The sequence below is a fragment of the Athene noctua genome, chromosome 2, assembly GCF_965140245.1.
Source record: "Athene noctua chromosome 2, bAthNoc1.hap1.1, whole genome shotgun sequence".
NCBI classification, from domain to species: Eukaryota; Metazoa; Chordata; class Aves; order Strigiformes; family Strigidae; genus Athene; species Athene noctua.
This window is the reverse complement of record NC_134038.1, coordinates 38,457,272-38,472,175: the sequence shown is the minus strand read 5'-3', so window position 1 is coordinate 38,472,175 and position 14,904 is coordinate 38,457,272. Positions and strand designations below refer to the sequence as shown.

The 14,904-nt window shown below is 39.6% G+C and overlaps 1 protein-coding gene and 1 long non-coding RNA gene across 2 annotated transcripts; one reads left to right on the top strand and one right to left on the bottom strand.

The window, feature by feature from the left end:
* The first annotated feature begins 388 nt into the window (after positions 1-388).
* On the top strand, positions 389-10,634 carry MCMDC2 (minichromosome maintenance domain containing 2). The gene is made up of 14 exons (XM_074898867.1): positions 389-488; positions 582-712; positions 809-868; positions 1,198-1,393; positions 2,346-2,468; positions 2,648-2,755; positions 3,958-4,086; positions 4,599-4,830; positions 6,526-6,731; positions 7,053-7,219; positions 7,601-7,777; positions 8,028-8,170; positions 8,664-8,773; positions 9,300-10,634. Exons 1-14 carry the CDS (start codon positions 389-391, stop codon positions 9,458-9,460), a joined length of 2,043 nt encoding a protein of 680 aa, XP_074754968.1. The 3' UTR covers positions 9,461-10,634.
* Positions 8,276-13,774, bottom strand: LOC141957419 (uncharacterized). Its single transcript, XR_012633105.1, has 5 exons — positions 13,310-13,774; positions 12,236-12,350; positions 11,300-11,401; positions 10,641-10,793; positions 8,276-9,364 (listed from the first exon to the last, which is right to left on the bottom strand). It is a non-coding gene; the product is annotated as an uncharacterized LOC141957419 (long non-coding RNA).
* Between the last annotated feature and the right edge of the window lie 1,130 nt (positions 13,775-14,904).

The following is a 14,904-nucleotide window of genomic DNA, read 5'->3' as shown; positions in this document are numbered from 1 at the left end:
AATGATCTATCAATTTAGATAAGGAAGACTAAATCTTACTTTTGATAGGCTGATTATACCTATACGATATATAGGGGAGGTGGAGGTTTTCATTTCATGAGTTAGGGAATTGAGCAGTGAAATAATTCTGAGAAAACACTAGAGCGTTCTTCAGGAATTTACTGTAGGAATGTAGTATGCTTCAGCCAGTGGAAAGAATTTTTCACTGAATGGATTTTAAAAATCCTTAAAGAATTGCATAGTTTGAAAAATACTATTTTAAAAAATATTTTTTATGGCTTTGTTAATACATACCTTTATTATTATCATAGTATGGCTAATTCTAAAGTAATTTCTTCACAGTTTATTCTAACACTTTGATAAAGAGTGAAAAGATCTTTCTTGGAAGATGCATCGTGAAATACAGAAAATGAGAGAAATTGCCCTTGTTTACCTTGACAGAAGTGGTGGCCTCCAGAAATTCGTGCACGATTGCAAAAAATACAATGGTATTATTCACTCAATCAATAATCTGTTGAATTGATACCTGATGATAGTCAAATCTCTATTATTTTTATTTAAGGTACTTTTTGATCCTACAGACTCAAAACAAAGTTATGCTGTTTACCGTTTCATTATTTCAATAAATCCTTCTGATATTGCTGAATTAGATGCAACTCTTGGAAACTACATTCTTCATAATCCCATACAAGCTGCACAGATTTTTCAGTCAGTAAGTATATCTTTATAAACAAGAGCAGACAACAGTCTATCATCTGTATTTCAACTAGATTTTCCTTTCTAAAATGGAGCTATTTTTCAATCACAGGTATGTTTCATAGCTGTTAAGACATTATCGTTAATTGAACAGTTGCAGACAGAGGCCCAGGTGAGTACGCATTGTTCTCCTCCATTTAGATATTAAATCTTTTAAGTATGGTGAAGTATTAGCAAATACTATTTTAGTATTAACTTTCCAGTTTTCATTTTCCCTTTGATTGTGGCATTATTTGTAATTAAAAATAGCTGGAAGTCTCACCCAAACATATTGCAAGAATCTTGAGATAATTAATATGAAACTTAAGTTACTTTTATACTTCATGAGTTTCTGAATTTTTTTTCTAATAGCTATATATAACATTGTGTGTTTGTCCATGTAAGTAAATTGGTTTTAAATAAATATTTTTATGGCATTAATGTAACTGTGTCTCTTGTTAGATTAGTATACTGCTGAAACCAACACATTTGCCACCTTTACCAAGCTATGTTCTGAGTCTTTCTGCATTTCCCTTTAATTACACATCTCAGAGATATTATATGTCTGAAGGAGTAGTGATTGCAATGGGAACTGTAACAAAATATACACAAGGAGCAAGATTTCTTTGTACTGAGGAAACCTGTCCATTTTCTGAAGGTAGTGAAAAAGTAATCAATACTATTTCAAAAACCTTTTTATAATTTTGATAACAGATTAAAAACCTAGCATGAAAAAGGTATTTTCCCATGCAGTTGTATTATGCAGATGTTTTTGTAATGAGCAGCATGATTTTTATTAATTGAAAGCAGTAGACTTTTGCCAGTGGTTTCTCAGCATTGTTAAATGTTTTGGGAGCACAGCTATGCCAGAAATCCATTTTCCTAATGCTGAAGATAGTTTATATGAGAAAAGGTAGGTTGCCAATATAATTTAATAAATCATCCATGAAGAAAAAAAAAAAAGAGCGCTAAACTTTTTCCCCTTGGAAATTGTGTTTCTCTTTATATAAAAATACTGCAGAACAGTATGCTTAAGTGACTGGTGAAAGCTTCCCGCATAGAACAAGTTTGCTTTAATGAGTGTCCGACTTTGTTGAACTACTTCTTCGAGTAATATTACTGAAGTGTTTGTATCATTGCAGGATTAGGCCTTAAGTATTTTTAAGGCTGTTTTGTTTGCTTCCTTTAACAGAGAGCATAAAATTACGAGAAGCAAAATCCAAAAGTTAGGAGACTATAGAATAAATCATAATGATATCTACATGAGGGCACATACCTCGAATAATGAGTATCCATATCCCATGTCATTTCTACCGCAGGGAGAAGCGGCAGTGGCTTGCTCCTGCTGCTCCGAGAGCCAGGCCTAGCTGTTCTGCTTGGGAAGGGGCTGTGCAGTGGGAAATTCTGCCATCTCGTGGCCAACCTGTAATTACACAGATCGTTTTAGTGGAAGCACAGTATATGAACGTATGCTCATCTGAAGAAACACATGATAAATTTGGAATTTCACTGTCTACTATTTAATCATTTATATTCTTAAAGGGAAGCTTAAAATGAAACTCATATCCTCATTTTAAATGTTTGGTAAATTAATTTTTGGGGTTTTTTAGGGTTTAGGTACATAAGAGTGCATCTGCCTGGAGCTACAGAATCTGCCACAGTGAGGAATGATTTTGTGTGTAGTTTGTGTTCTTCGCCACTGCAGGAAGACATGAAATTTAGAGTACTTGGTGGTAGGATCTATGGAGTTTTATTTTTAAATCTGTTATTTTCCAACTTCTGCTACACAATATGTAAACAAAAGGGATAAGTGGAAAAAGCCCCCAAATATACCAGTTACTAAAAAAAAAAAAAAAAGCAAGTTGTACTGTTTTCAAGAGAACTAACCTTTTCTTTGCCTTTATTTTTAAAGATAAACAAATGGTTGAAATGATTGATGCAAAAGTTCTTAATGCTTTGAAAGGATATTCCAATGATAAATCACATTTTAGGATTCAGGCTTTTACAGTTTTCTTGAGAGGTAAGCTGAATTGTGGAGTTTTGTCAGAAATGTTTTAGAATTGAACTGTAATAATCCCTTGCATTTTCCTTATAGGTCCAGGTCTCTGGATAAAATGTTGAAAGTCATAATTCGTATTGCAATTCTTTAATAAAACTAGTGGGGGGAAATACATAAAATCAGCTAGGTGACTAAATAGTATACACCAGTGGTTGAGGAGTGCACATGGCAAGACTGTTGTGTTCACTTTTATACCTTTAAAATCCCCTGGCCAGCTCTGCAGTATCACATTCCAACTGTAGCTTGTTATTTCCTCATTTCTGCTTCCTTTGGTCATACTGTTTGGTACTAACTTCATGCATTTTTAACATCCTTCCTCAATCCAGCTGTTTCCACATTCTGTCAGGATTTTTGGCTTCTACTACCACTATCTTCCACTGCAATTAAATTATTTCTAGTGTGACTATCCAAATAAAATCACAACTCACCAACATACTTCCATTCTTTTAAAAAAACCTCCAATGCTGCCATTGCGAAAGTCTATGGAAATATATGGTTCATTTCTTGAAAACTAAGTAGAAAAAACTAATAATAATAAAATTATAAAAATAATAAATTTATAAAACAATCTATGGGGGAGATATGGTGAGTTATGCATGCATTAAATTTCCACTGGCTTCAGTGATCAGTGAGGGTAGACAGTCTCACAGCTAAGATTTGTATTTGGTTGGACCTAACTCCCATTTCCAAAAATAAATGTGATAAGGATGTGTGGAAATACAAAGCAATTTGTATGTGTTTTTGAAATGTTTAGTTTGAATCTCCTTTTTATTGTTTTTTTTTTTCTCTGACATTTTTTTAGGACAGTAGCTGATAGTGGTGTCAACACAAGTGTCAGAGTAGGAACACATACTTGCAAACAACCATCTGTTTTCTTTTCAGTGCAGAACTAAATGCATCATCCCTTTCCTTTATCAGGGATCCACTTTTCCTCACCCAGTGTGCCTTCTCTGCCTTTTGCACTAATTAATTAGACTTGTATGCTTCACTTTATTCTAGGCCATTATGGTGAACCTGGCATCCAACTGTTGTTTTCTGTGATTACATCATAAAATTGAACTATTTAGAATGTGAATGTCTTTAAAACTGTTTTTATGCCTTAACACATCTGCAGGTTCCTCTCACCACCACCATCACCCTCCTTTTTTTTTTTTAATTTCTAGATGAACTGGCCAATAAAATGAAAATAGGAGACCACTACAAGATTATAGGAATTCCAGCTTGTGTCCAAAATGGCTTACAAGCTACAGCATGCATAGAAGTCAATAGCATACAGCTCTGTAAACCAAGTGGTAAGAAAGTTCCATTAAAAATTAACTGAAAAAGTTGGAAAACCTTCTAGAACAAAATCTCGAGCATCGGTACAATTTTCTGTTATCTAGAGGTCCAGATTACAAAACCACTCTGTGACTTTCCTCATACAGTCTGAAATGTATGCTTACTGTTATTCGAAATACCTTCTTTTGCCTACTTTCCATGCACTGGGAAACAACATAATTATTTACTGCAGTCCTTCAACTCCTCATTCCAACTTCTCATATCCATTGGAAGGTACTTAGAAGTCAGACATTACACAAACCTGATATTTCAGTTTGTTATTCCTTTCTTATTCCATCAGTTTTAGCAGATCATGACTGCTACCTTTTTAGTGGTAAAATTAATAGTCAGACATTCTGAGTTTGTGCTTAATACATAAATATATTCTTTCTAAGTTTTGTATTAAGACTAGACTGGTGATTTGTTCTAATGTATCTGTGTAGATCTCTCATGAAGTGTTTGTTAACCTGTACTTTGTTTTCATTAGGTTCTTCTTTTGTCAGTGACAATTTTAAGCATCTGCTCTCCCTGACTTCAAGTTCGTGCTGGAGGTTTACTGCCATCCTTGCCAATATCTTTGCTTCTCAGATTGTTCCACCAGGCACTTACAATACTCTTAAACTCGCAATATTGCTGAGTCTAGTACAGACATGTGAAAAAGAAAACACAGATTATCTGGATCTGTTGATTGTGACAAGCGACACACTAGTAATAGATAGGTAAAGAGATTAGATATTTTTCAGATAAATTAGATTTTAAAATAAGAGTATTTGTAAAGATAATAGGATCGGTCTTAACATGAAAAACTATAGACTATATTTTAAAAGAATATACGGGCTCTGGCTTGGTAAAAATACCCAATTTTTATCCCTGGGCAATTTTTATTTATTTTGAGTGATAAATCTAGATCAGAACTTCACTAATAATGAACCCCTTAACACTCTCATAATAATCTCAGTGAGATTTTAACACTAGCACTATTTAGCAGAGCTCAAACAAAACATTCTTCTAATATCAAAACTGAAGACTGTTCCAGAAGCTGGTAATGATGAAAGCAAAGGGCTTGACTTTCCAAATCATGTGTCACTTTAAGACTTTTCATCACCACTTCCAGCTATCAGTATTTTCACTTAATAAGCAGTATGTAAATAGATACTTTCTTTTTTATCAGTCTTTTTTATAAAAACTACACTGATAAGGTATTGGAAGTCATGTACATCTTTACACATAGGTCATAAATCGAGCTGTTGTTGCCTTTAACAAAATGTTTTTCTGTATTTATGCATTTTATGTACTTACCCCTTCACACAACTATAAACTGTTAACACAGTTTCATATACACTGCAGAAAAGTACAATATGCTCAGCTTTAAATTTACATTAAACAAAATTACCTTCTCCTTCCTAACTCAAAACAGGGCTTCATTTTTACTTTTGAAGATCTTTGAAAGTGGCATGAATTTTGGGAGTTCTTCAACAAATTCATTAGTATTTTTTTGTTGTGGAAAAAATACTTTGACCATTTCAAAATTTAGCTCTAGAAATTAGTTCAAATTAGAAAATAATGTGGGCTGCAGGATTTTTTTCCCCAGGTTAAGCGTAAGATTTTGTAAGAGAAATCATAGGAGGTCAGGGTGTTTTAAGAATTGAAACATCTGGTTAATATCAAAACAGTTGCACACGGTAATCTTGGGTCAGTACTGTCATTTGTACTGTCTTGCATGTGCACATAGTTTTTTATTGTCAGCAGTCTGTCAAAGTAGGCATTTCCTACATCATATTTCTATTGGTATGATAGCCTATTTACTAATTATGTATCTCCCAGTTATTAATAGTAGGATAAATCATGCTCTGACATCTTAAAATGATTAGGAGCCTTTGGTAGTGGAACCAGACAGACAATTTGCAGCCTCTCTGTGCCAAGGAACATAGTACAGGGGATGAACAAGAAATTATCTACCCACTTTCTCAAAAAGCAGTGGGGGGACAGGACAGAGCAGAGCTTGCAAGTTTCCAGCCTTTTCATTTTTCCCGGAAGGAGACAGGATTACTAATCCTTTACCCTTTTCAATCACTGGAAAAGTTTCTCTAGGAGATAACAATATGGGATTCAATTATGACACTTCTTTGACTTCCTAGGAATTACTTCTATTGCAAACCATGATTTGCCTCATGTTAAACCTGTTAAGAAATAAGTCCTGTTGGCAGCTGTTGGAGAGAAGGCTTAGACTTTGATCTTAGTATTCAAAGTTAAACATTTAGCTTCGACACTGGTTTAATGTTAAGGGTTGGGGTTTTTTTTGTTTCTAAGCGAGTCTTAACATATATAAATACCATTATAAAGTATAGTGTTTAAGTTTTGAAAAACAGAAAAATTTAACAATTTATGACTGATAGAATTATTTAATCCTCTAGGCTTCTGAATTACAGCATATGTCTTCTGCCTCGTGGCATACGACACCCACCTTCTAGTGAAATTTTTCCTTCTGTGTCCAAAGATAAACACGGAACCGGACGTGCTAGCATTCAAGCCTGCAGTGCTGTGCTGGCTAAGGGTGGCATCTGTTACATAGGAGACTTATCTTCATATAAAAAGGATAAACTTGAACTTCTACAGTCTGGTAATCTCACACCTACTAATAAGGGGCCAGAACAAAACAAACGTGCAATTTCATGGCTAGGTTTGTTCCCCAGCTTATGGCCCTCAAATGCTGTGAAAATGTATAAGCTTTTTTTAATGAGCCTGTGTAAGAAACAAGGACAAAAAAAGCCGATGTCCTGTCAGCTTACATTTGCTACACAGGCTAGACTGCAGAGATCCACTGATTGTAATTCAGTGAAATAATACGTAATTGTGACTGGTTTCAGATAGTGCGTGCGGGACTAGAATTTATATCTAAACTAGGTTGATTACTTAACTGGTGTATTTTGCCTTCTCCTAGTGCTAGAGAGCAGAACGACAACAGTATTCATTCCTGGGAAGAAGTACGGAGAAGCAGCTGACCAACAAGTTACTGTTTCGGTTCAGACCAATTTTTGGTCTTTTGTAGATGTGGATTCTTCCTCAAAGAAACCTACATATAAGGATAACTTTTTAATTGGACAGATGGTAAAGCACATGCCTTGTTAAAACAGTAACTATACTATAGCAGTCAGTTGTGTTTATGGTTATTTCAACTTACAAAATACTGAAAATAATCAGATTTGTTTGTATTTACCAACAAGGTACACCTTCAGTGACCTTAAATCAAGTATCTCTAAAATGTGCTAGCCTTCCTAAAAGTAGGTATCATGTGTTTTATCCAGAATAGCTTTTGACTGCTACTATTGAAACAAGATTGTACTGTATATATTACAGGTAATTTATTAGTTACTTTTGCAGGACTCAGTAAATATGAACATTGAACCTTCTCATATTGAAAAAACTGTGGTGTTTTTCCAAGTCAAAAGGCCAAAATAATAATTTTCTTTCTCTGGGTCTTCTCTTTAGGACATGAGTTTGATTCCACCTAGCCTTGTGGATGGTTTTGGGCTTTTGATATACAATGAGTTTCCATCGTGTAAACTGTCTTCTCCTCTTGTACATCATATCTTGAAAAAAGCAATTAATCCTGAAGCCATGCTATACAAAGTCTCACAGCAGTTCAGAACACAAGACTATGAGGAGGTAACATAAGCTACCCAGTAATTTAGAAATGCATTATACTGGGGAATATCATACTGTTTCTGGAATTAGAAGTTTTTCTCTGCCCATTCTGATTGCTTGTTTTTAAGCCTGTTAATCTGTCTTTATAAAAACTAGTGGTAGAATATATTATTCAAACCACATTACTATGCTCCTGGTGTGTTAAAAGATGTGAAAAGTGTAAATTCTTTATTTACCGGTTAAATATTTAAAATGTATACCCTCTTTCTAGTTTATTTTGTTTGCCAAGAATCTCCATGTTGAACTGAGTTCCGAAGCAGAAAACCTCATTCACGGCTACTATCTTGCAAGTCGCAGAGTAAGAAGGGATTCTATTCATGGATCAACATTATCAGCATCTGCACTAAAAATCCTGTATGTCCTACTTTTCACTGTAACACATCTACCTTTCAGATAGAAATAGTGCTACCCTGCTCAAGAGCTTGTTAAATAAAAATTGAGACAAGACTCAAGTTTTGAAGTTTAGGCATAAAGAATCTTATTTACCATTTATTGTATATATTGATGTTAAAAAAGTTAACTTTACCAGGCAAAAAACCCCAGTAATTTAAGAAACAATTACTACTATTAAAACTATCTAGGAAAAATTATCACAGCTTTATATTATGCAAAAAGAAGTATTAACAATAGAGAACATGCCAAGTTCCACTGCTTTCATAGCATAAGTCATATATAAAATACATGCTTTGTCAGTGACAGTATCTGTGGGAAGCTTACACAGCACAAGTATGGAAGAAAAACATTCCACTGTTAACTTTCAATTTACAGAAGTGCTTGAAACAGCAATACAGATGGCATTCATCTGCAGTATTTTTTGTTTTATGTTTTTATTATATTTCTCTCTTAGGATTTCACTGTCTAAGGCTCATACTAAACTGAGTTTAAGAAAGAAAGTCCGTGAGGAAGATGCGTTGATTGCCATCTTGTTATTTGAATCATCTCTTACCCTAAAGCATGGTAAACAATGCAGCGGTCTTTAGTCTTGGGTACACTGTTTTCATGTTTTGTCAGTTTGAAACAAGTTTATATCAACTGATTGCAAGAGTAGTTCATTTCAAATCAGAGTCCAGAATTTCCACTTCAAGACTGATACCAGAGAAGTCTTCCAGGTAACTTTCCTGCAGAAAATCTCAGTGCTGTACATATTTAGGCCACAGGCCAGCACCAAGCCTCCATCCTTTATGCCACATTATTTGAGACATCTCTAACATTGGTCCAGGTTAAACTAAAGACAGATTAAAGACAAATTTCCCTCCCTGGGGCGACAGAAGACAAGGGTTGGGGTTTTTTTTAATCTAGCATCAGTCACATTTGTTCACACACAAATTTGGCAGTTATACAAGAATTATGATGTAACACTTAAACGGTAACATACAAGATTGCATTACAAATAATCTGTCACAGCTTTTTTTTTTTTCCTTCGAAGTCCTGGCAAAAGTTTATCAAGCCTTTTACTGTAAGTCTTGATTTCTTCTTTGTTTAGGCAAGTCTGCGTTATGTGTAGCACCAAATCCTGTATTTCCATTTGACCTCAGTGATGAAAACTCCCTGCAACAGAGAGACAGTTACCTCATGCAGTGTCACCAGCAACTGCTGAAGTTTATTGGTGCATATGCCCCAGGAATTCACACTAACGAAGAGTGAAAACCCCGCTCTAAGTAAAGCCTGAAGCTTTAGTTTTGAGACTGCAGTTAGAAATATACAACTAATAAAGTCTTTAATGTTTCAGTGCTATTTTCCCAAGGAATAAAGCATAGTTGACAAGATTTAATTAATTACAAGTTTCATCCTGGGAGGCCATGACTTCAGGATAAAGCCACAACCTGAACTTCTCTTCCTGGCTACCACTGTTAAGTGAGGGAGAGTAAAGCAGGGTTTTTAATAAGACTACAACTAACAGTTAAACCAGGAGTTTAGAATCTAATGTTTCATTTCAACTACATGAACTCTGCAGTTTTTATTGTTGCTTCTTTACAAATGTATCACCCAGTGAGGGGGTAAGTAAAGTCTATTTTCCTAATGTAAGCCAACTGTCTTGAATTACTCATGCCCTATAAATGTTAGAATGTATAGAAGTATCACCATACTGCTTCTTTTCTATGTCTTAGTTTTACATTACAGCAACATAATGTTAGACCAGAATGCCAGTGTGCTCCTGCAATGTGAACAAAAAAGCTAACAGTATTTCCACATTTTTATATAGACTGAAGGGGATAGTAGAACCCTCCAGGAAAGTGGGAAAAAAAAGTTATTAGACAACCTGATAGGCAGGGAGCTCAGAGTTCAACTCTACCTCGCTGGAAAAACAAGTGTAAAGAACGGTGTGGTCGAAGATGAGGTGTCTAAGACACAGTATGCTTCTCCAACTACAGACTTCCCTGTATTTTTATCTTCTTAGTAAGGATATAGCAGTAGACATAATACTGAGCAAGTTTTACATCCTAGAGGTCCATGTTAAAAAAAAAAAAAGAAAAGCAGCAAATTGTACAGCCTTCCTGTCAAATCTGAACAAGCTGAACACTGAAGGCTTGGTGTGACTCCTACCCAGGATGTCATCCAGCAGGACCACAGTGCTACTGCTCAACAAAAAACTACAGTCACTGAAAACACAAATCCAAGATTTTATTCATACACACACTTGCCTTGGAGATAAGCAGAAAAGCTGCCACACAAACATGGTAAACACTCTCATTTAGACAAGATAACGCAAGTTTTCTAACATGTTTCAACCCCTGATTTATTCAATTTTGATCAATTTGGTACACTTAATAGCAAGTTCTAAGGGCATCCACAAGGCTGCTTCCCCTTCTAGACTGACACTCACCTGAACTTCACTTGAGGATTATTCACATGTTTTCACTGAACAGCTAGTCCCCTGCCTTACTGTTGAACCAAGGGGTATTTCTAGGAACAAGAAGGGCCATGAAAGCATTTCCAAGTGCAGGAGTACTCCACATGTCACGCTGCTGTTATCAAGCTAAAAAAAAATTCAAAATAGTTTTCTGTATCTTTAATCAATCTTATACAAAGTTATTAACTTTACTGCCATTTCAGATTCAAAGATACACATAAAAAAAAGTCAGATGGGCAAACAGCAAAGATTTTATCTTTATGCCAGCAAATTACTTCTAGAATAGACTTAAATAGAATTCCTTTATAAATCACTATTTTTGACAAGCCGTATTGAGGAATGTGTATCCTTAGAAAAAACAACTTTCTGCAAGAGTACAACTTTTTATCATTACTTCTCCCCAGTTTCTCCTGTGATGTTTTAAGCAATTAGAAGACTAGTAGCAGTACCACAAGTGAAGGACAGCAAAGGCATTGACAGTCATCCAAAAATGTCCTTGACTAACGGGTCACACCTTCACAAGCCAGGACAGCTCAAGACAGCAGCAAACGTGGCCAGCACAGGCCTTCATGAGGTAGCCATACAACCTCCTGGCCCAAGCAGTGTAGTATCACAGTAAATAAGCAACTTACCTTCTTGAACACCCATACTTCTAGAGCAGGTGGAGTCTGCCGTTAGCTGTACGTGCATACACAAAGCTCGAGGAGAGTGGAAGGTCATCTGATGTCAGAGCACTTTTAAAAGAATAAATGAAATTAGAAATGATGGTAGCAAATAAAACTGAAAAAATCCTACTAATTAGCTGGCACATCAGATACAACATTGCTCATCACAAAATTCAGTTGGGTAAACGGCAAAGAGTGATCATCATGATGCCAGAAAACTTTCCTGCCTGTGATAAGACTGGTGTAATTTTTTCTGGGTATCAAACACAAGGGAATTTGTTAAGTTTCCCTCAAGAGATGCGCTTCTACAAATCAGCATAGAACCTTGGTTTTAACTGTAAGCACAGAATGGATTCTGTATAGCCAGGAACAAGAGAAAAAAAGCTCTCTTTGGGCATAAAAATGCAGGTCCCTCCCTGTTGTGACATTCAAGCCCCAGATGTGAAGTATCTCTCTAGAGCTGAAGTTCACTGCCAGTCACCTTTCCCTGTGGAATATATTCCAACAGACCAATACAGTTAAGGGCCAGCAGGGATGGCGATTTGAACACACACTGTTCTTCACTTCAGCCTCCCACTTCCAGCTGGCATCTGTTAACTCTTCAAAGCAGAAGTCATTCTCTCCCCAGTTAAAAAACAGGTTCTGTGATGCTATGACAAACCTCTTCCCTCAGATTCCTTCAGAATCCCTGGACTGCACCTGCTTTGTTCTGGGGAGCAAGTCTCACAGGTTTTATAGCTACTGTAATACTTTTTGTTAGAATTTCAACCTCTTAACCCTACACGCAATCATACTCCATCTTGTTCTACCTGTAAGAGAATTTACAAGCCATAAACTAGCTTTGGAACTCTAGATTTCAGGAGGCTTTCCTCAAGAGTTTTAAATCCAGTAAGAAATAATTACTTCAGTAGCTCCAGAATTCACATGACATTTTTCAACTTGCAAGGTAACAGCACGGCAGATTCCAGACTGATTCCCAAAGCCAGTAACAAGCTCATCTCTTCACTTCATTTGCTGCCTAAAACAACAAAAAGAGATAAACAATGTTACAAGTCTGAGAACTCCACTGCCAAGCCAGCAGCAAAGAGCATCAACACTTCCTCGGGGAAAACAAGCCAGCTGAAGAAATAACAACTTACTCGACACTCACTGCTGGCTTTATCGTTTCCTGGGGAGAGAATACAGGCGGCAGCAGCACAACTGCTTAACCTAAGCCAAGTTCCTGGTGAAGAATGATCGACTGCAGGACTATTACGCTGCTCCTAGCGAGGGCACAGCCATCGCAGGGATAGGAGTCCCCCAGTACAGCCTCTAACCCCAGCCCACCTACCGTGCTCCAGGGAACTTACTGGCCTGTTTTCCCATCGGTTAAGGTCAGCGCTCCTGCCGTGGCCCCGTGAGCGTGACCGCAGACTGCCAAGACCCCCAGGGTCTTGTCCCTGACAGAACCCACCATTTTAGATCCACGTGTACAACCCAAAAAGGGCATGGTCAGGGTCACCATACACCACCTGCCAAACTCCCCAAGGGGAATAAAAGGTAATTTATCTTTAGAATTAGGATGCACATTTGCCAGGGAAAATGATTTATCAGCAAAGCCAAGTCTCTTCGGATGTCCAGTCTGTCTGTTACTTCGATGATTTGCTGAACCAAGAGGTAACTCCCGGTAACCGCCATGGCTTGCCAGTGGAGCAGCACATACTAATTGGGTCCGTCTTAGTCTCACAAGACGCAGGCAGGTCCGGGCAAAGCCTGGGCGGCTAGCGGGGCTCCGCCTGGACTGAGGGACTCTGACTGACTCCAGTACCCAGGCTAAGCCAGCTGCTGGTGCAGCACCATTTACACTGTTTAGAAAATGGTGCCGGCGATCCATCCCTTCAATTCTTGAGATTACATTCATGGGTTTTAACCCTCGGACTTAGATTTCTTAAACACTAGGAACTATTTCAAGTTCGTCTGAAAAAAATTAGAACTCACTCTAGTATTTCGACGAGCATGGGCTTGGGCTGAGGAGCTGCTCCAAGGAAGCAGCAGCAGCAAGTCCGAGGCCCGGTGGTTCGGCGCCGCCGGAGGGTCCGCCCCGGCGCAGAGGGCTCGGAGGCCTCAACTACCGTTCTGATACCGGAGGCCGAGGCACGTACCGAGCAGCTCACAAACCCCGGAACTACCGCTCAGCGGCAGCCCCCGCGCACACGGACAGCCGGCCCGGCCCGGCCCCGCCGCCAGACGCCGCCGGGGTCGCTCGGGCGCCCCTCGCCTCCGCTGGAGCCCCGCCGACCAGCGCCCGCCCAAAGCGGATCCCACAGGCCGGGTCCCGCGGGCACGGCGGCCTGCGCTGCGCCGCTCCGCGCCGCCATGTCCCCCCTCGGCCGAGGCCCGGGCGCGGCGCGGCCGCTCGGTGCCGCCGCTGTGACCCCGCCGGCTGCTCAGGGCCGCAGGGGCGCGGAAAGGGCGGCCTCGCCGCGGGACGCCCTTAAATAGGCCGCGCGCCAGGGGCGGGGAAGGCGCGCGGCACCGCGGCGCTTTCCGGCCGCACGGTGCCTGGCGGGAGGGACGGCGCGTGCCTGCGCGCGCATGCGCACGGGCGGCCCCGGCGCGGCGGCAGCACCGGGAGGAGGGTGTGGGGCGCCCGTCCGCGCTGCGTCCTGGCAGCGCCCTGGCAGCGCCCGGCGCCACAGCGCTTCTCGCCCTCAGGCTGCCGCCGCAGCGGCGCTCGTCCCCGGGCCTGGGAGCCCAGAGGGGCGGCCCGGTGCGTTTGGCCCAGCAGCCGCGGGAACCCTTTAAGAGCCGCCGTTAACGGCGCTTTCGCTGGATTTGGGGCACGTGATTTAGGCCGCCGTGGCTCGTGGGTGTCAAACGAGCGCGGAGCGGCTGCGCGTGGTGCCGCCGTGGGCCTGGGCCTGGGCCACCTCCTGCGGCCCCTCCTGTGCCGGCTCGGGTTTGGAGGAGCTGGCAGCGAGCACGCAAGTCGGGACTGGCGGGATGGTTTATGGGGTTTCTCTGAGAAAATTGAAGAGTTTATTCCCGATGGGTTAAGAAAGTAAACAGGACTACTTTCTTTCCGGTGTATCTGACACACAACACAATTCGTGGTAAAGCCCAGCTTTTTCAGCCTTGAAATGCTTCTGTTCTTACTGAATAGTCAGTCTTCTAAAAGTCCAAGCCACGGAAAATTCATCTTTTTGGTGTTGTCGTTAGCTGGTTTACACAAGCACAATGAATACTTTGTCCTAAAGGTCTCCAAGGGAAGAATGAGTAACTGGCAGGATATGTGTTAAGAGAAAGGAATATATAACTGGAGGGCACAGTATTGTAATTACAGCTGTGTGTTCGAGGAAAAAAGGTCTGTATGCAGCAGGTTTTGCACAGGCAGGTTATTTGCATATGGCTGTGTGAAGTTTACCGGTCCCATCCCTCTGAAGGAAAAGTTTTGATGACAATAACAGAAGTTTGCTAAGATCTTTTCTGTTACTCCGTGAAAAATAGCTCCTTTGATAGTGATGTGTGAACATTATAGAATTTTATTCCTAAACACATGCATATTTCCAGTGCCAAATTGTTGTCTTTCAGTA